The 20,543-nt window shown below is 45.9% G+C and overlaps 1 protein-coding gene and 1 long non-coding RNA gene across 4 annotated transcripts in view; one reads left to right on the top strand and one right to left on the bottom strand.

Annotated features, from left to right (window-relative positions):
- Window positions 1-621: 621 nt before the first annotated feature.
- Window positions 622-7,315, bottom strand: LOC120436449. Its single transcript, XR_005610432.1, has 3 exons — window positions 7,230-7,315; window positions 3,236-3,299; window positions 622-1,595 (listed from the first exon to the last, which is right to left on the bottom strand). It is a non-coding gene; the product is annotated as an uncharacterized LOC120436449 (long non-coding RNA).
- A 1,948-nt stretch (window positions 7,316-9,263) lies between these two features.
- The window catches only part of frem1b (Fras1 related extracellular matrix 1b), a 44,863-nt gene continuing 33,583 nt past the window's right edge, over window positions 9,264-20,543 (top strand). Inside the window, exons 1-7 of one of the 3 annotated variants that reach the window (XM_039607462.1) lie at window positions 9,264-9,322; window positions 14,212-14,333; window positions 16,636-16,980; window positions 17,057-17,151; window positions 17,827-18,086; window positions 18,381-18,577; window positions 18,939-19,262. In XM_039607462.1, coding sequence (XP_039463396.1) covers window positions 16,762-16,980; window positions 17,057-17,151; window positions 17,827-18,086; window positions 18,381-18,577; window positions 18,939-19,262 — 1,095 coding nt within the window. In that variant the 5' untranslated portion in view covers window positions 9,264-9,322; window positions 14,212-14,333; window positions 16,636-16,761. Of the gene's footprint in view, window positions 9,323-14,152; window positions 14,334-15,351; window positions 15,993-16,635; window positions 16,981-17,056; window positions 17,152-17,826; window positions 18,087-18,380; window positions 18,578-18,938; window positions 19,263-20,543 lie in introns of those variants that run through there. The other 2 variants (XM_031743551.2, XM_039607463.1) reach the window with 2 other exon arrangements.

Genomic DNA, 20,543 nt, shown 5'->3' with positions numbered 1-20,543 from the left:
TGAGTCACTTTAAGTATTGCATAATTTGATGGTATTTGTTTTTTGTGTATTGGAGAACAGTCCTTTACTACAAAATTACTACTTGAAATTACTTAAAATAAGAAGTACAATTATTTCTTTGTTTCCTGCAAAAACCTGACTTATTAACTCTTATTCTAGTGTAGCCGCATTTACTTTGTAGGCAAATATAATTACACTGCAATTTCAAATAGAATACATCAAATTTAAGTGGCGCTACGCCCTTAGAAAAATCATAGAAAATGTGTGTGGGTGTGTGTTTCTGTGTGTGTTTCCCTCTGCAGGGTCTGATCGGAGCGCCTCGGGCTCCTCGCTGACCTACATGAACAGAGAGGATGAAACCAGGATCAAGTGCTGGTTAATAATCGCTGTGATAAATCGGACTGTAAACACTCAGAGGCCTGCACGGCTCTCAAATTTAACTTCCAAATGAGCATGTGGGCGGCGCACTAACACACAGCGTGAGTGAGCCATGTTTGTCTGTGTCACTTCCTGTAAGATGATTCAGTCTCATTTAAGCAGCATTAGAAAACAAGAACGACTCAGCGAGCACACATGACAACAAGAATCAATTAAACTTTATTCATACAGCAGCCCTGACACCCGCCGGAGACAAAAGATTAAACACGTGAACCGAGAACAATTTCATAAAGTCAGAGGAAGGAGAAAGAACAACAATAAACACAGAAATAGAAATCAGATCAGACACACTAAAACATTTTTATTTGTTCACGATGACTCTCATCTGTTATTCCTCATTGCGTATCTTTGCATGCAGCAGGTTTGAAAATGTCGGGCGTTTTTCAGGATGTCTTTCTTTATATTTGTTGGTTTTTAAGGTTTGAAATGAAGCTCAAACATCTGGCTGGAGGATCCACACCTAGGTGCAGGACCTGGATCTTGTCCTCGCTGCCATCTGAGTGTCCCCCAGCAGGGGGAGCTGTGTCCTTAAAGCTGCAGGGTTCACACATACCTGAGCAGGCAGCTGTCTTACCTGCTTCACCTGTAGAGGTTTGCACAGAAATCAAGCTGAAACAGAATTTAATTACAGAACACAAACAGTCAGATAAAAGGATGAGGTGAAGATGAGATGATGAAGATTTTCTCAGTGCTGTGTCTGTAGTGTGGGGTCCATCGTGGCGCTCGGCTCAGGGTCGTCCTGAACACTCCGGCAGTAATTGATTAAATTAACAACACATTTACATAATCGAGCCTGTTTACATTCTGTGGACGAGCGAGGCCCACAGCTAATCCCCCCTCTTTCTCTTTCTCTCTTTCTCAGCCGTCAGTCTATCACTCAGGCCGTCCGCCCTGTCAGTCTCCATCAGTCTCCTAGGCGACGAGATGCTGGTGGTAACCCGCGGCGATGGGAGGCCTCTCTAATATGTAAAGCAGGCCGTCTGGACGCGGGCCGAGCTGTCAGGCGTCCCGGCTGCCCGTAGCTGCGAGGGAGGCCGACCCAAATCTATGCTAATTTGACATTTCCAGCCTCATTTGCATATGTACGCATCAAAGTTTTTTCCTCCTGTAATCTCTCCTTTTTTAACCTCCTCCTCCTCCTGCTGCTGCTGGTCAGCCTGAAAAGAAGAAAACTCACATTCATCCTCCCATCATCATCTTTAAATCACTGATTCACAGCATCGTTATTATTATACAGTAACATTATAACTCATGGAAAAATACAGATATTATAAATATGAAATATTCTCCTGCACTGACAATGATGCTCAAGTACACACATGTGGGTCAGCACTCAGTCAGACATCAACCCCAAAATGAAAAGACGACAGAAGACGAGGAGGGAAGCTGTGTGAATGTGGTACTTCTGAACTGTGCAGTTCTGCCCTCAGTAACCTCCAAAGGGACCAGCCGACCGACGAAGAAGAGGAAGACGAGAGCACTGTAATTTATTATTATTATTTATTTTCCTTTGAGGTCAGGATGGTCGGCACTGAGTCTGTGTTTGTCAGCTCTTTTGGATTCAGAAGCCCCTGATGTAACACGCTTCTGTAAAGATGTTTTGTTTGATTGAACACCTGGAGGTCTGAATCCTCTCCTCCCTGCTTGTTGGGGGCGTTTGTTTTGCGCTCCTGTTCGTCTTGGCCTGCTGTGCCCACGTGGAGCCTCAACGCTCATTTCACAGCACGGACTCAGCGGGGATGCAAATGTGACGTCGTGCAGCCAAACTTTCATCATGTGACGTTTTCACACCCGAAATCTGCTACACACACACACACACACTCACAGACTCACTCACTCACACACACACACACTCTGCTGGCACGCTGCTCGGCTGCGTCGGGGGAGAAGCGGCGGACGGACGGGTCACCCAGCTCGGTTGGCAGCTCAGCTCCGGCCTTGGCTCGGCTCACCGCCACCGTCTGCATGTACTCATGGTGTTGGCAGGTCACACTCATCCCCAAACCTACACACACACACAGAGTGATGTACAGCAGCCGTGTTTAATCCTCCTCCTGGCTGCAGATTACACACCTACATGCTGGATGGGAGGTGAGGGGTGGAGGATGTGGGGGGAGGAGGGGAAGGGGGGGTGGGGTGCTGGGGCAACCCCTGCAAACACACACACAGACACACACACACAGGCCTGATGTCAGCTGGCTGTGAAAGGCGGAGGCTGACCACTCGCTGTGATTAAGCACCAACTGGGCTCCGGCCAGCCCACTGGAGCTCCGCCATGCTGCCCCGTCCGGCTCCTCCACCAGCCAGCCAGCACCCTCCTCCACACCGCCTTCATCCCCTCCCCCTCCTCTCTGCACTCAGCTGGCTGAATCTGAGATCTTTTCTTCTCATATCTGCAGCAACAAGTGTTCCTCACACAGAAAACTGTGAAGCTTCTCCAACTCCATCATCTCCATCGTCTCACACGTGAACACTGAGGCTTATTTTCATAATGACCACATGTTTGCCTTTAGAAGAGCTCATCTGTGCTGCTTGATTATGCATATAATGGAGACATGAACATGGGGAGAAACACAATTTCAATCTGATTTCCTGCGTTTTTACTCCACCCAGTCTTTCAGATAAGGTCATCCACTGAAGTCCAGATAGATTAGATTAAAACAGAAAATGCACTGAGAGGAACAAAGCTAATACACGTTAGAATTTTGGCTTTATAGAAGCCTAAAATGACACTAAAGCAAAACAACTACAATAAGTAGCAAAAGTACCACTGAGATTTGACCTTTGAGGCACTTACTTTCATGCTTCTGCAGAGGAATGGCAACCTTAAATCCTGCTCCTCAGAGTGGCTATGTGTGACACTGTGGAGCAGATAATGTTATCTGACCTTTCACAATTTTAACAATGAAATGCGATAAGACATCGAATAAATTAAATAAGAAAAAGAAAGTTAAAAAGGACTCTAAAGCACTTTAAGTGGTCAGTAAGATTAGAAAAAATGACATAAAGAGTGATGAGAAAAAAAATGTTTTCCCCCTAATGCTAATAACTGATTGGGCCATCCTTAACAAATGCAATCGCGTGTTTGTGATAACTGACAATGAGACTTTTACAGTCCTGAGGAGGAATTTTGCCCACTCATCTTTGCAAAATTGTTGTAATTCAGCTGCATTGGAGTGTTTTTGAACACGGACCACATTTTTAAGGTCATGCCACAGCATCTCAATCGGACGGAGGTCAGGACTTTGACTGGGCCACTCCAAAGTCTTCATTTTGTTTTTCTTAAGCCTTTCAGTCGAGGACTTGCTGGTGTGTTTTGGATCGTTGTCCTGCTTATCCAAAACTCTGACGTAAACCTGACATAATGATATTATGTGTTCAATGTTACTGATGCATGTTTGCTGATGATGCACACATTTATGTTTCAGCAAAGGCTTCACAACAGCCCAAACGAATGATTTGAGCCAACTCACTGATTTGTGAATCAAATGTCTCAAAAGTAATTCTACCTCTTTGAACTGGCACATGACACATTTAGTGACACCGATTTGAAAGGATCATCTAAAACGTGGGACCTAACATGTTCCATGATTGTTATGATTCACTCATTTGGCACATCAAAAATATTTGGGAACCAACAGTTCATGAAAATGTGATAAAACCTACACTAAACAAAAGATAAGCATGTAGTGCCAGGACCTCCGCCTTACTGAACCCCTATGGTCCCTCCTGTGGTGGCTGAGCCCATAGGAAGACAGATCCATGTAGCTTCTTCAGGCTAAGGCTGAGACACCAGACACTTGTCCTTGAGTCTGTGCCCCAGGGTAGAAACCTGTCCCTAGCAGGGACAGAAATGAGTCTCCTTTGAAGGGTGGCTGAGCTCTCCCTTATAAGGAGGGAGATATAGGGTAAGAAGCTGGGTCATTCAAGAAGGACTTGAAGTAGAGCTGCTGCTACTACTCCACATCAAAAGGAGACAGTTGAGGTGTTTCAGGAATGTCTTACTAGGAGGATGGCCCTAGGTAAACCCAGGACTCACTGGAGAAATTACATCTCTCGGTTGGCTTTGGAACAACTCTGTGTTCCCTCAGAGAAACGGGAAAAGGTGAAAGTCTGGGCTTCTCTGCTCAGGCTGGTGCCTCTGTACCCTTAACTTGGGTAAGCAGTAGAAAATGTATGGATGGAAATACAAAAAAATAGAAAAACACAGCAGTCAGCGGGCTCAGAACCAAACATCAAGACACAAATGAATGCCCAACCAAAAGCCCCAAAAGTGAAATGCAATGCAAATGAAATACATACACATTTGAGAGCAGGTTCTCTGACGTCAGCTTTGGACTCTGGAGACTGCAGGCTTACCGTCGTGCTACACATGTGAGGACACGGGAGTCTCGAGTAAATGGCGGCCATTAACACCAAACGGCTTCTGTTAAAATATGACCTCATGACTTCCTAAAAGTCTTCACACAAGGATATCTGAACAGGTTATGAACATATTGCCCAACGACTTCATAGCAGTGCAACATGTCTGTCCTCCATGCTCCTCCAGCTCAGTAAGAAACAAACGCAAAGCCAACGTGAAACGAAGATGCTGCCACCTTGTGACGAAAGTCTGTAACACCAGGCGCACCTGAAATGTACTTTACAACACATCAACCAGAAACGTGAAATTCAAAGGAACTGACAAAGAACACATTTATTTAGGAACGTTTGTATTTAATCGATGAGGAAACTATTATGAGGTTGGGTTATATGTCCACCACTGTGACAACATGCTTTTCAATAAAGGAGGCCAACAAAACGGCACCATTGAGAAGGAGTCTAATCTCTTGAGTTTTGAGGATTTTATACAATTTTCATAAAAAAATTATTTTTAAGATGTGAGCTGCCTCATCTCTGATCTGCTCGGTCAAATGATTTCAGGATACAGCAGCAGAGAGAGATTGTGGACTAAAGCATCTGATCTTCTTTCACAATTTAAAGTCCAAAACTTTGTTTTTTTTTTTTTTTTGTTACACTTTATTTTTATTGACAGTCCTGTATATTTTTTACGAAACATTCAGACCCCCAACACGCACAGAGCATCTAGGCTAACAAACAAAAAAAAGACATATCCCTTTATGGTACAATCAGATCAAATAGGTGAACTACAGCAATGAAACATGGTATCAGAAATGATAATATTTTTCCATTTAAGTAGAGGTCCCATTTTTTCCAGTATTTCTCAAATTTATCGGCAGCCAGTCTTAGTGAAAAAGTCAGTCTCTCCATTGTGTAAATTTCCTTGATAATGCCTATCCAGTCCAAAGTCCAAAACCTTTAATGATTTTTTTAATGTCTGAATTTAAAAATAAGAAATTAATCCTACACATGCTGCATCGGCTCTTACTGAAATGCACCAACAGGTACGAGCCACCTTTTATCCTCCTGGAACTTCAGAGAATAGCACACACACACACACACACACACACACACACACACACACACACACACACACACACACACACTGAGGTCGTTCAGTCAGATTCAGCCAAATGGACAAACATGGCGTCCAGCTTAAAGAAGAAAAACATGGTGGATGACAGCCGAGCGCCAAACATAGAAAAGACACACACACACACACACACAGGCTGATGATGCATGAAGTCCGGACCGCAGCCAGCTCCTCTCCAGCCTTGGTGGCCTAATCTGAAGCTACTGCTTGCCTCCTGCTTCACTGAGCACACTCTGTGGGCCACACGCCATCCCAGCCCACTGCTGCTGCTCCACCCCGCCTCCGGTCCATCCATCCATCCATCCATCCTGAGCACACATACTGCAGGACCCCCAGGGATGGATGGAGAGCACGGAGATGTCACGTCAGAAGAGTTTAGAGGAGTTTGAGCTGAAGAGGAATTTGGGGGGAAAAAAAAATCCCGCGGAGAAGAACAGACTGAAATTATCCTGGTTATCCTCCTCAGTTTGGACTGAAGGGCACTGAAGGAAATCTTTAATAATCAGCTGATCAGTCGAGCCAGAGGTCTGAGCGCTCTGGGTGACATCAGCCTGGCCGACAAACATGATGAAGTGGATTTATTTAATATTAGCTGATAAAGTTTTAAGGTGAAAAATATTCTGTGAACTTTCTTAGTCTTCAGAAAAACTTTCTCCGACTTATTTACTTAACACAAGCTTGGTTGTTTTAAGCAGGAAGAGTGCTCTCATATTTTGAAATTCTGTGTTGAAAGTAGATGTTTCCGAGTTAGTGGTGGTGATCATGTGATTAGCACCTGCTCGATACTCAACTCTAACATGTCAGAGTTTCCTTGAATGCACCATTATGAAGAGAAGGGTACCTGGCTAGCATACCTGCTGGGGCACGTAGCACCCAGCCTGAGCTGATGGAGGCTTCGTGCTGTGAAGATGATTTAACAGGTATGTCTAACCTGAGTCGCCTCAGGTGCAGCCTCACAGCAGAACATTCATCACCTTTACATTTATTAAAAAATAAAAAACGATGAGTGTCAGTGGAAAACTCCTCCAAAGTTTAAATATGCTATTGAATTAAAATCTATGAGCAGCATTTCAGTTTTAAGCTCAGAATTACACGTTTTTTATTAAACAGACTTAATCGTCAGCTGTTTGTTCAAAGCCGTTTGGTATCCAGGTGATATGTCAGTCAGGTGTAAATGTGGGTTAAACTGGGCCACAACATCTAGAGTTGTGGCTTTCAGGCAACTTCAGTTAATGTCATGTGTTCATGCTGCCATTGTCAATAAAGTTGAGGTTGTGGTACCATCGCGCTAACTCACCTGCTGTGTGACAACCTCAGTCAGAGGTGGGGTCAAGCTGTGTTTCTGTAGCATCTTCGACCATCACGGAGGTTCTCAGAGTGCACGTGGTCTCTGTGATGTCCACGTGGTATATCACAGGGACCACGTGGTAACGTGAACGACTTCAGTGCAGCTGAATTATCAGCGGTGTGACACTAGAGCAAATATAAGACTCACAGCCTGCAGATGCTTCAGGGCAACTTTAAGACAAGTGAACAATGAGCTACAATTATCCAGACGTGTTGAAATAAATGCATGAATAACAATGAATTTTGACACAATGAACGACACACAATAGACGCTGGCTTGACTGTTAAATCAGGAAACTACGTCGCTGTCCGGCAGGTGTGCGAAAGCTGCCCTTAGACCTTTCAGACGGAAGCACAACCAGAATTTATTTATTTTAGGCACGTGGATGGAAGGATGCTAAAGCAAGGTGGTTGTTTGATTACTTCAGGTGCAGATTTCCCCTGCTGGAAATTAGATGATTCTGCCGCTTTGATTGACTTTACAATTGTGTGTCTGTTTTTGTTTGTGTGTCCCAGTTATCCTGCTGTGTGTTTTCTGATATTGAAATCAGACTATGAAAGGTTCCATAAGGTTCCAATTAACTCCCTGTTTGCCTCTAAATGCCTCGATTCATACATTAATCAGGTCCGGTAGCTCCATCATTGTTTACTGACCAGTGAAGTGTGTGTGTGTGTGTGTGTGTGTGTGTGTGTGTGTGTGGTGGTGGTGGGGGGTGGGGGGGTCGGGTAGTTGATGAGATAGTAAAGGTCAAAGGTCATCTCTTGGTAACAGAGGAGGAGGAGAAGAAGAAGAAGAAGCCGGCTGTCCTCGCGGCAGTGAACGCACCGTCGAACTGCTTCCTCATTTCATGTGGAAAAACCAACTAATTACGTGGAAATATGATAATGTATAACGCCAGGGGAGCTGCCCGCCCAGCGCCGCTTATTACCCAGACTCCCCTGTTCCTCCACTCTCCCCCCCACCCTCTCTCTTCTGGTATTTCTCCCAGGGAGTCTCGCCCTTTCACGACTGGAGAAACATTAGCAGCCAGTCCGGCTTGTTTTGCATCAAAACAACGCCTCATTTGCATAATCTGAGCATGAGCTCCTCCCTCCTCATCACTGCCAGGGAAGGTCGATCCCTCCGCTCCCTATCTTCCTCAGGAGGCGATATCCCCCCACAGACCATCCCCACCACCTTCTCCCCTCTGCTCTTCATCATCTCATCTCATCTCATCCAGTTGTCTGATTCCTCCTTAAATATGCCTTCACCCGATACTGCTGGCTGACCTGCAGGCCTGTGTGTGTGTGTGTGTGTGTGTGTGTGTGTGTGTGATCACTCCTTTCTTCTCCTGAGGAGGAGGAGGAGGGTGTCAGTCAGTCAGTGATTGTGATGTATGAGAGCTGACAGCTTCCCAGTGTGACTATCCACTGGTCACCAGTATAGCCCTTAATGGGTCTAATAGCCTGAGAGAAGAGACACACACAGACACACAGTAAGACGGGTCGGCTTGAACCAGAACTTTCAGGATGTGAAGCTGAGTGTTAAACTGGAGCTGAATGAGCCAAACAGCTGGAGACCATCCAGATGTCTCACAGTAGTTTTTTCTTTCAGTTATTTGTAATTTTGTTTTGACCCCAAATGTCCTTTTTTTCTCAGGACAGGAAAGAATCTTTCCAAAAGCTTCTGGGTCCACATCAGAACATTCAGGGGCTTAGGAGGGGACGGTGGTGTGTTTGGTAACCCGTGTGAAAACAGTTTGTATCACACCTGAATATTTATGTGATGTGAGTCGGGGTCGACCTTCAGCACCTGCTCAGACACTTTGACCCATTACAGATTTGGAGCTTTTTTAGAGATCTGTTATGAAGACCGAGCCCGAGATTTATTTGCTAATTTATCATGTGACTCAGTTGCTCAGTCTTAAATGTCCACGTGTTTCTTCAGCATGGCGCCATGTTAGCACTGACCAGCTACTCCCGACAGGTGACGGGCTGATGTTAACCTCCTCGATCCAACTGAAGCTGCGAGGCCAGCAGGTCGTCTCCAGTGTCCCTCAGGTGGTGCGTCGCCATGTTTCCTTCTCTCAGCCTTTGATGTGTCACACGGTAATGATTCCCAATATCTGAAACACTGTCCGAGTGGTGTGTTTGGACTTTCTGATGGTTCCTGTGACAGTGACAGTAAGGTAAAGATAGATCCATTACTGTGCGCAGTTATATAGCTGTGATATTTAAACATAATATATTAGTAATGGCTTAAATATGAATATGAAAATGTGATAAAATTGGTCAATTCTGGTTCCAGAGACTCTCCTCTGCTCTGTGCTCATATTTTAAGAGTAATTTTTTTTGCTAAAAAAAGCAAAATTTTCACACATGTTAAAATGATTCTTTAAATGGACTGGTCCTCCTTTCTCCTCAGCACTCACAGGGCTTTATATACAACACGACTCATTCACACAAACACTTTTTTTTCTATGTCAAAGTGCTTTCTATCTAACATTCACACTCAGAGAGCAGCTTGCATGCAGACTGGAGCAGCCAGGGATCGAACCTGCTATTCCTGCTGATAAATTGTACAGATCCATGTTATCATGAATCCTTTGGCCATGAGAAGTCTGGACTGGCCTGCAGCTGTGGACTCTGGCTGCAGGATCAGCTGTATTCACAGGTACGGGAGGAAGGGCTGAAAGGAAACCCACAGGCATAACTCTGTGCAGACAAACGATAACGGGAACCCGAGAGAGGATTCAGGTTCAAAGGTCTGCAGGAAATAAGAGAAGAAAATTTGAAAGCTTATGAGAAACCAACTTAAAGTTTCCCTGCCAGAGGTTGTAAAGGTCAAAGGACATTCCACAGTGTTCATCTCAGAACGTGCCTCTTTATGTCTGCTTGGGATTTCGGCTGCTTTAGACTGACAGGAAGTGGAAGAACAGGAAGTGGAGCCTTCTCTTTCTCTGCGTCCCGATGATGATGATGAGTGGAGTAGAGTTTCCTCTGACAGACAGAGCACGCTCAGTCACGATGGAAGCTCTGAGTCTGCTATTACAGAGCCCCTCGTCTCTCCAGAGCAGCGGCTTTCTGTGGGTCGATGCCATCGAGCTGAACGACAGCCATGACGCTGCCAGCGGCCCGCCGCTCTCCTGCCAGCACGCTGCAGACCCGAGCGGCTTTCATCTCTCTTTGTAAGAGGCTCAGCAGGAACCACAGCTCTTACCTGATCTTCACTGAACTCAGAATCACTTTCTGGGCCAGCGGAGCTATAGGAGGAGCCAGCAGCTCAGCCCCGTTTCCACATCCGCAGCTTCAGACTTGGAGCAGCGCTTCTTCAGCGCCTCAATGAAGCTGCAGCAGAAAAGTTAAAGGCCTGCAAAGTCAGAGAGAAAATTCTTCTTCTTTGCTGCTCGGCGACACGGCCTGTTTAATTATGGGTCAGCGAGGAAGGGAAATTAATCTCAGGCGGTGGAGGAGTCACGGCGTCAGGCTGACAGGGGCCCTGGGGCCAAGGGGGGCAGGCACGGGGCCAAATGCCGTGGTAGCCTCTGAAGTCACCACGCAAAAGGGTAGCAGTCAAAAGTGATCAGAGAGCGCCGGACAGCGGACTGGAAGTCAGTGCGTTTCTGGCAGCGAAGCCTCTGAATGAACATAAACCCATGTGACAGACACGCTTCAACTTCACCGCCACTTTCTGAGGCTGCGGCAAGGACGTGTGCACGGCCTGGGGGGGACGGGGGGCTGACGGTTTCAGAGAGATCACTCTTCAGGTTTAAACTCTACACACAGCATGAAAAAGAAACATGTTCAGAAATCACGTTTCTATTCTGAACTCTGAAAAAATGCACAGCAGCGCCTCACTCAGGTACAGGGGTCCAAACGTGACGGCCATAACTACCCGAGAGTCAGAAACAGCTTAATCTGAACCTTTCCACAGTTTTTATTCATACATTTTTGCAGTTTTATTTCTGTTGAGTTGGATTGTTGGTTTTTATTAAGTTCTGCATTTACATGTATTATTTAAACAAGTGTATTTGATTTTTTTCTATTTTTATTTTTTGCATTTACTTCCTTTTCCTGTTTAGTTCCACATTTATGTTAGCTTCTGATCACTGGATCCATTTTTTAACAGACCTACCAAGCATTTATCTGCACAATCTCTCTCTCACACACACACGCACACACACACACACACACACGCACACCTTCATACATCACGTTACTTTTTGCACAATCCACTGTCATTGTTGCAGATTTATATTGCACTGTTCTGCCTGTATCTTTCTGTTCTGTCTTTGTTTTGTTTTGTTTTGCAATTTTTGCACACTTGCACTTTACGTAGTCCTGTATTGATTATTTGTTATATGTAGCACCAAGGTCTTGGAGGAACGCTGTCTTGCTTCACTGTGTACTGTACCACTGCACATGGTTGGAATGACAATAAAGCCACTTGAATTGACTCTTGTCAGCTCTGGGCCTCCGTACCACAGAAAAATTACCTGACAGTGGTTTGTGTGTCTGCTCTGGTTCAGAAATTAACAATTTTTGGACTCTGCATGACTCACCTCTGTTCCAACCAATCAGAGGCAGGACTCACTACCGCCCCTCACTGCTATTCCTCATGTTCGAGCCTGATGAAGACTGGTGCTCTCTGACCTCATCCAATCAGCTGTGACAGAGTCATCAGCTCATCCCACTAAAGTAAAAAACCCTCAGCAGGTCTGTTTCCTCCCTCTGGGACGGTTTCACTATTCCGGCCGAGCCGCTGCTGCTTCCCAACAGGTGTTTAAATGCTGTTGGCACGAGCTTTAGACAGAGGCCCAAACAGGAATGGGGAGGATACGACCTTGTCAACGCTCCTGCTGACCCCGTGAACCATTTCATGATTCTTCATCACAGCTCCTCAGTTTCCAAACAGTTTGTACGTTCAGTCCGCCGGCTTCATCAAACCCGTCGGGCCTTCTCCCTTCATGTTAAATTTCTTGCAGTTTAAACTGAACCTGAGCTGACGTGATTTTCCTTATGAACAAGAACATGCGACCTCTTCCACCCTTCTTGCTCAGTCAGTGGGATCATTTGTCCCAAATCTGAAGCTCTTCCCAGCAGAGATGCTGATCGCTGGATGGAGTTTAGAAAATTTCCAATCCAATTTCCATCAAAATGTTAATTAGCTGATGAAAAAGACTTTCTCTGCGGCAGAGATGTTATCAGGGAGCCTGAGACACTCATTGAATCCCAAACAGAAACCTGTAATCTGGTAACGGCAAAAATGGCGAGACATGTTCTCACTCGCTGCCACCAAACATCCAGTCAACTGCTGAACAGGAAAATGTAGGAACCAATCATGTCACTGCACAACAGAGACTGAGGACAGTTTGAGTTATGTGATGTCAGAGGAATGGACTTGTTATGGTGGTAAAGATGGAGGTCAGAATACTCAGCGTTTGTTTACTGCAGCTGTGGTGGGAGGAGCCAGAGACAGTGAAGTCATAATGAACCGTGAAAACCTGCAGGAAAGCCTCTGTGTGGCAGAGACGCCAAAGTTTGGACGCATTGATTAAGATTTGTTCATGTAGAAAAACACACAGACACACACTGTGATGGTGTTTGACTCTTGCCTCCAGTTTGTTGCTTTGGGTTTAGTAATGCTGGAATGGAGGGAGACTCTCAGCTGAGCTCAGACTGAATGTTACAGGTAGCACTGCTGGCTGTGAGCAGCTGCACGGTAAGAGTTTACTGCCTGAATGAAACTGTTTCTGCTGAGTCAGCTGATCTTCTGCTGCTGGTTCTTCCATTAAGGCAGATTTTCTCCTCTGGCAGCTGCAGAAGCCATCAGAGAGCAGAGATCAGGGTAACCTGGGAGTTAACGAGGATAACAGAGCTGTGAGGCCATCAGCGGCTCTGTGGCAGCGTTCGTTTATACCAGCTTAGTTTTAAAAAGACGCAAACACGAGTTCTCGAAAGATGCCTTTCTGTCTTTATGCTAACAGTTTCCCTTCATTTCCAGTGTTTGTGCTCAGCTGAGCTGCAGCTGTGATGGAGAAACAGCTGTTAGCAGGGTTCCTCTGATTAAACACGCCGTCAGTGATGATTCACAGCTGCATCTGCTGGTGGTCTTAAAAGCCTCACACGGCAGAGCTGAACAACATGTCTGAAATCAAATCACGTTCACACGGCTCTGACTTGATCGTCATCTGAGTCTTCCTACTTCATATGAAGCAAGAGCCATGTGAACCAGAAAGATCCTCACAGGTCTAATTTATATATAAGGAGCTTCAGTGATATTAACAATAACAGTTTAAGTTGCTGTAGGAAGTTAAGGTTCTGCCTTTTCTTTATTCTCTGAAAGTTTAGACTTCACACAGTTTTTTTTTTTTTTTCTACTAGTGGCTCTGTGGGATGTCACAGAAGGGATGTAAGACCCACCCACCTGCGGTTTGTAATGAGCAGCCAATCAGAAGAAAGTTGGCCTCATATATTTGAAATCATCTTCAGCCTTCATGGGTTTGGTGGAGAAACCAGAAACCTTCTCGCTGCTTTTGGGAGTTTATTGTCTGAACTTTGTGGAGCTTTGCTGCTTGTTTCCTCCTGGTTCCACTCGTCCTGCCAGAAGGTTCAATTTAACGTTTAAAACGTTTACACTGACACGTTTCTCAGTTTTCTAAGTGTACAGATACAGTTCACTGTCTGGACTCAGATCTGTGAGCGAAATGTTTGGTATTCCTGATGAGGATCAGAGGCGTGTTTGGGACTCAGGGCTCTGATGTGGTTCAGGACTGAGAGCAGAAGGTGGAGCTGAGTCAGGCACACAGAGGGGGTAAACAGACGGGGGCAGTAAAACTAAAAGTCCTGGAAACTTCTCAGCACGCTTCCTGTCTGCTCTCTCTCTCTGGCTGTAGAACGACTGTGCTCGCCTTGTTTTCCTTATCTCAGTTTTCCCCCTCTACTCCCCTCAGATGCCGGATGTGTCAGGGTTACTGACGGCGCGCGGTGGATGTTTGTGTTGTTTGTGTCACAGCATTCCTGTGAGCGTGTGCAGAAGGTGAAGAAGACAAGTGTGGAGCTCCTGCAGCTGCAGGTAGGTGCCAGCTCCCTCATCTCCAACCGGCTCGTGCAGATTAAAGGATTTTCCTTCGTTATTCTCTCACCCTTTTCTCCTTTTGGCTTCCTCTTCCTTTAAAAAAAGAAAAACCTCACACAGCGAGTCATTGGGCTTTGCAGGCTGTTGGTGCAGCAGGAAGCAGCAATGCAGACAGACATTCACCTGAAGCACGACTCAGTTCAGCTCTTTAATGCCTATAAGTGATGACATGTTTTGTTAGCGGAGCTGAGCTGGTGGCAGAAGTGACAGTACCTTTGTGTACGTATATGTAAAAACCCGGCATCCATACAAAACATGTCAGTCTCTGTACGTCTACTTTTCCAGTCATTACAGATTTGTGTGAATGGTGCCGCCTATCAAGTGTTTTTTCTAAAATTCTGGTGCCCACCAAAGAGGTGTTGATGAAAATCACCAGGACTGCGATTAAACATGATTTTGACCAGTATTTTTTAGTTTATGCAGGCTTAACATTCCAAATAAGCAACTGTTAACTAAAGTAAGAGAGATACACCCCGTCCACTACAGTTTAACGTCCAGGTGTCTGTGAGAATGGGATTCGGGCAAATCTAAACACGTCAGTTCAGAGAAGATGGAGGATGAGGGTTGATCTGTTCAAACTTCAGCCAGACAGCATCTGAGAGGATCCATCCGTCCATCTGCTGCTGCGGGATTTGGGTCAATTGCCAAAGTGCCAATGAGCCGTGTGTATACTGCTGACCGGTGTCATGCCAAAAAGTGATTAGCGTTATTTAAATTTGTTTGAACTGTTATAAATAACTTGTTGGTCTATATTATGTGAAACATATGTCAAATGTATCCCTCATGAATGATATCCAGTCATCTTGAACCACAAACATTCCTGTCACAAGGGAGAAGCTGCAGTCAGTTTTCTGCATCCTTTATCCTATATCCAGTTAAAAAATCTCATTGACATTAAAAATGCTCTAAAAGGCTCAAACAGAACAAACACAGTCCAGAGGTCCAGCTCAGGTGAAGCCTAGCAGACAGCTAGCAGGTACAGCCACCCGTGTCCACATCCACCTGTCAGTCAAAGAGGCCACGCCTCTAATAATCCTAATTTAAGATTTAGTACAACTTAAACAGGTAACTTATAAAATAAGGCTGTTAAACGTGTTTGTTTCTGCTCTAATGTATGATCATGGGAGTCTATGGGGACTGACTCACTGCTGATCTGCTGGACTTCAGAGGGACTGCAGTTCGTTGTAGCTTCTGTTTCCTTCCAACCTCAAACTAATGAACCCACGCTCATCTGGCTGGATGGGAAGCGGCCCGCCAGCTCTCTGCTTTGATCCTGAAAACACCCCATCACCTCCTCACCTCCTCCTTCCTTCTCCCCCTTCCCCCGGCCCGTCCAGCACCTCTGCAGGGTCATGCAGATTAACCTGTCGTTTCCTGCAGACAGTTTTGGTTGGGAGTGAAATGGAGGGTGAAAGCAGTTTCCGGCTGGGAGTGTGGGGCAGTGGGGGAAGAAGCTGGGCTGGCCAGCTGCATGCTGGGAGTGTTTTTTTGTTTTTGTCTGAAGGATTTAGAGGACTTTTCATGTGGCAGAGGGGCAGTTGCAGGGATTCAGAGGGAACCGTGGAGGAGGGTTGGAGCTGCTCTGGAGTATCTGCTGTAAGTATTCTGGTCTGCTGGGTTCAGTGTTTGTGTTGGAAGAGGTCAGAGTCAGGATTACATCTGTCTCTGTTGGAGTCAGACATTATTAAATCTGCTTTAGTTTGATCTGTCTTGAGCCGTTTTCATGCAGAAAACTGACCTGTGGAGGACACACAAAGAAAACCACAGAAGAAGAAAGACTCTGTTGTTCTGCAGCAGCTCCCTGCCTCTTTGTGTGCAGTATTTCCTGCAGGAGAGGCTGGAGTCTTCGGTTTCATAGACAGGTGGTGTTCAAAGCACCCACAGCACACTGAAGGGCAAACCAAAATGTAAATGCACACCTGTATTTATACCTGCCTGAAATAAGCTCAGGGTCGGCTGACATGTTGTCGGTGCTTCTGTGGCATGTTGTGTCAGATGAAGACACTTTGACAGCTCATTTGCATGACAGCTGCAGTTACAGTATCAGGCAGTGCTCCTGCACACTGTCTCACTCTGTGCTCTCTGATTGGATATGGTTCATATGATTTCCTCTGTAGATGGTCCAATGTTAGCATTAGCCAACCAGTTCTAAAATATGATTCGCTCTGTTCCATCATCCATTAATTCAGTCAAGTGACGCTGAAATACGATGTAAGGTTTTCCTGTTTTCCTCCTTCAGCCTAAAGACGAGGAGTTGAGGACGATGTGGGCGGACTGAGTGGGAACCTCTGAAACCTCAGACAGATTTATTCTCCGTCAGCATTGCTTCACCTGAACTACTGAAACCGGTGACCCTGCCCCCAGCATGGCTGCCGTCCTCGTGTCCCTGCTGCTGCTTGCGGTGACGGGTGTTTGCCCTCGGACTCTGGTTGTGGTGAACTCTGCCGTGGAGGTCAGCAGAGGGCGCTCAGTTTTCATTACGAGGGCGGAGCTTCAGATCAGCGTGGACCCGAGCGCCGACTGTAAGGTGGAGGTGGTGATGAACGAGCCCATGACTCAGAGGGTCGGGAGGCTGAGCCCACAGGTGAGGGTGGAACAGGTGGTGCCGTACGGCAGCCGTTCAGAGGAGTTACAGGTGCTCTGCTCTGTGCGCTCTGCAGGTGTTTGACTGCAGCTTCCTGGAGGATGAGGTGAAGTACGTCCACGATGGCAGCCCTCTGCTGGACGAGGACGCGGTGATGCTCAGAGTCTACAGGTCAGTCAGCAGCATCCACAGGTCTGCAACATGTCTTCTGGCTTGTCTTTCTAACCTGAGGTGCTCTGAGCCATGAAGGTCAGCTGGAAATGGCTGCAGTGCTCAGAGCGGGTCGGGGGGGGTCAGGTCTCCTAGGTGGAGTGTTTGAGGCCAATCTGGGACACACAGCAGATAATATTTCAGGTGCTAGTCCAGTCATGGAGGCACAGACATGGTCTGTTAGCTGATCCTGCAAACAGTAACAACAACCCCTCTGAGCCTGAGGAAAGCAGCCCAGATCCCCCTCAACACTCACAACACAGCTTAGAATGCTGGGAGCTGCCCCTCAGCAGGCTTCCTGAAGTTTGTCATTCAGAGGAAAGTGGGCTTTTAAAGAGGCGTTCTTACAGAGGGAGGTGCTAAAACAGTTTGTTCCAGAGGATGAACTGAGGACAGACCCAGATTAAATAAAGAAGAAAAAAAACAAATGCAAAAGATCTTTTTTTAAGCAATAAAAAGTAATTTAAAAAATCAGTTTTGTTTTTAGAATGATGAGAAAAACGATTTCTGCAGGTTAGATTTATGGAGCGTTTACAGACGTGGCTTAAACATTAATTCAAACTTGGATGTATGTGTGATGACCTCGTGGGCCAGGGTGGAGCTCTGTTTAACATGACATGTGGTGTCTGTGTGGAGGTTCACATCCTCGGACACGCAGGTGGAGACGGTGGTCCTGAGGGTCCGGGTGGTGGACTCGGGCTCGGGCGTGGTGGCACTCGGCAGCGCTCCGCTGGTCGTTCCCCAGTTCTACGGTTTATCCAACGCCATCAACGGCTCGGTGCTGAACATCAGGGCTGCGCCTGACCTGGTCTGCACCGTCAGGCTGATGACCGCGGACACCAGCGTCCCCGCCGCGGGTCGGCTGGTGAGGGAGGAAGACTCCACGCAGAGGAAGGGTACAATATTTTAAATTTGCATTGTTTTATTGCATCATCACAGTTTCTAAAATATAATTTAACCTTTAAGTTGAATAAATTACATTTTATTTACAATGTGGAGCACAAATAAAGCAAAAAGTATAAAAAAAAATATGAAAATTTAAAAATAACTGAGAGAAATGCTTAAATATAAAATACACATTAGTATAAATATAAACTGAAACGCAGGCTGCTTGTGGTTGATCTGTTTGTGTGTGTCTGGTGTTTCCACTCACCGATTGGTCTAAAACCCTTGGCTCTCCTCTCTGATAGGCGGACAGGCGGCGCTCTGCCCGGGAAACAGTCCGTGTCTGCATGACACCACCGAGGTCCGCTTCCTCAAAACCAGCTGCCATGACTTCCTGAGCTCCGGCCTCAAGTACCAGCACCTCAGCCCGCCATCCCCGGAAATCGACTATGTCCCCGTCAGGGTGGAGCTGAGAGAGCAGGCGAGCAGGGCGCTGCTAGAGGTACAGGAACTTCAGATGAGCTCACAGCTCAGACAGCACTGTGGAAACAAGCAGAAACAAGGCTCAGAGTTGCTTTAAAGGAAGAAAGTTGGTAAAGTGCAGACTGTGCTGTTTGAAGGTGAGATTTTGGCAGTGAGAAGGTGACATCCCGCCTTCTCAGCTCGGCGATGAGGACGGATGTGCAGGCGGAGGTTGTGTGGGGTTTCGAAGCCTCCAGCATTCCTTTAAAGCATTTCTGTCTCCTTGTTAGCGCGTGAACGGTGGCGCGACACCTCTCATGAGTGTAACAGCAGAAATTGTGGCGCCATGTGTTGATCTCTGCGTGGTGTGTTAAACTTTACCTGTCCTCGTCCTCCCGCAGTCGCAGGCCGTGTGGCTGCCAGTTCTGATCCAGGGGGCCATGCAGAACCAGCCCCCGCAGGCTGCCTTCATGGCCTCTTTCATCCTGGAGGTGGACCAGTTCATCCTCACCCCGCTCACCACTGCCACGCTGGACGCCAAGGACCACGAGACTCCGCAGGAGAAGCTGGTCTTCAACGTGACCGTCCCACCCGCCGAGGGCTACATCACACACCTGGACGACCACACCAAGCCCATCTGGTCCTTCACATGGCTGGACCTTCACGAGATGAAAGTGGCCTACCAGCCATCCAACAGCAGCCGGGGGCGCCGCAGGAACTACGAGGTACTGAAGACGCAACGGGGCTCCAAAGGTTCTTCCAGTTTCTGAAGAAAAGTTGGAACAATGTTAGAAGCACCAACACTGGGAATTTTGGAGAAAACAGCTTTTTTTCAGGGCAATGTGGCAGATATCTGGGCTTTTATTCTAGGAATCAAACCTAACGTAGCTGCTAACGCTGCTTCAGCTTCTAACATAACAGCACACCAAAGCTAACCAGAGCTAACCCACCCCACACTGATGTTTCAAAGGCTCTAAGCCGGGGCTCCAGATCTGAGTGTTAGTGTTCTGTTCCCTTCAAAAATGTCTATGTCAAAAAAAGGAGACATGGAGGTTTAGGAGACGCTTCACCTTCAAGTCAGCTGTACACAGTGTTGGGCAAGTTACTTTGAAAAGGTAATGAATTATAGTTACTAGTTGCTTCTTCAAAAAAGTAACTGAATTAGTAACTGAGTTACAAGATTCTAAAAGTAATTAATTACTTGAAAAGTAACTATTGCGTTATTTAAAAAAAAAAATGTTTAACCCTCTGGGGTCCAGGGTATAATGGGCCATTTTTAACTACTTTTGATTTACATTTCACCTTTAAAAACTATTTACTTTCCCTTGTTTGGTATCATCCTTTTCAGCACAACCTCACGTGTCTGAATTTACAGTTATGTTTTCATTTTGACATACTGTATTAAGACAATTGATCTAAAATCAGACAAAAAAACATCAAATCTGAGTAGAAAAAGTTATTTTTTTTACTGTAACAACCAAAAACATGTTTATTTAATCATATTTCAGAACTTTAAATGCAATTTTAAAATCATATGCACAAGTTTTGCAAACAACAAAGTTATTTGCAGCCATTTTACCTTTTACTTTCTTTTTTAAATAAGCATTTTAAACTATTTACGTAACCATAGGTGTTCTGCATTAAATAAGATGCCACACAAATTATTTGTGCCACTCCCAAAAAATAATTTCTGTCCACTATTAAGGAGAACATCACAGCCTGATACCTGCAGGTCTGACAGCAGCAGGTGTATCACTCCTCCTGTTTTTTACCTGGAGACAGCAGTTGCCTCATTGTTCTGACACACAACACAAAACTATCCACAACAACACGCTAAACGTTACAAATCTCTCACATCTCAAAACTCGCTCTCTCTCTTTTTCTGCTGTCTCTCTCTCTCTCTCTCTCTCGCTGTCACTCCTAAAACTTCCGCCTCTTCCTAAACAACCAAAGGTCATGTTGCCATATTATTTTTGATTGGTCGACATGGTACATTTTTCTACCAA

Source organism: Oreochromis aureus, linkage group 23, assembly GCF_013358895.1.
Source record: "Oreochromis aureus strain Israel breed Guangdong linkage group 23, ZZ_aureus, whole genome shotgun sequence".
Lineage (NCBI taxonomy): Eukaryota > Metazoa > Chordata > Actinopteri > Cichliformes > Cichlidae > Oreochromis > Oreochromis aureus.
The sequence above is the reverse complement of the archived record's forward strand: the minus strand, read 5'-3'. Positions and strand labels throughout refer to the sequence as shown.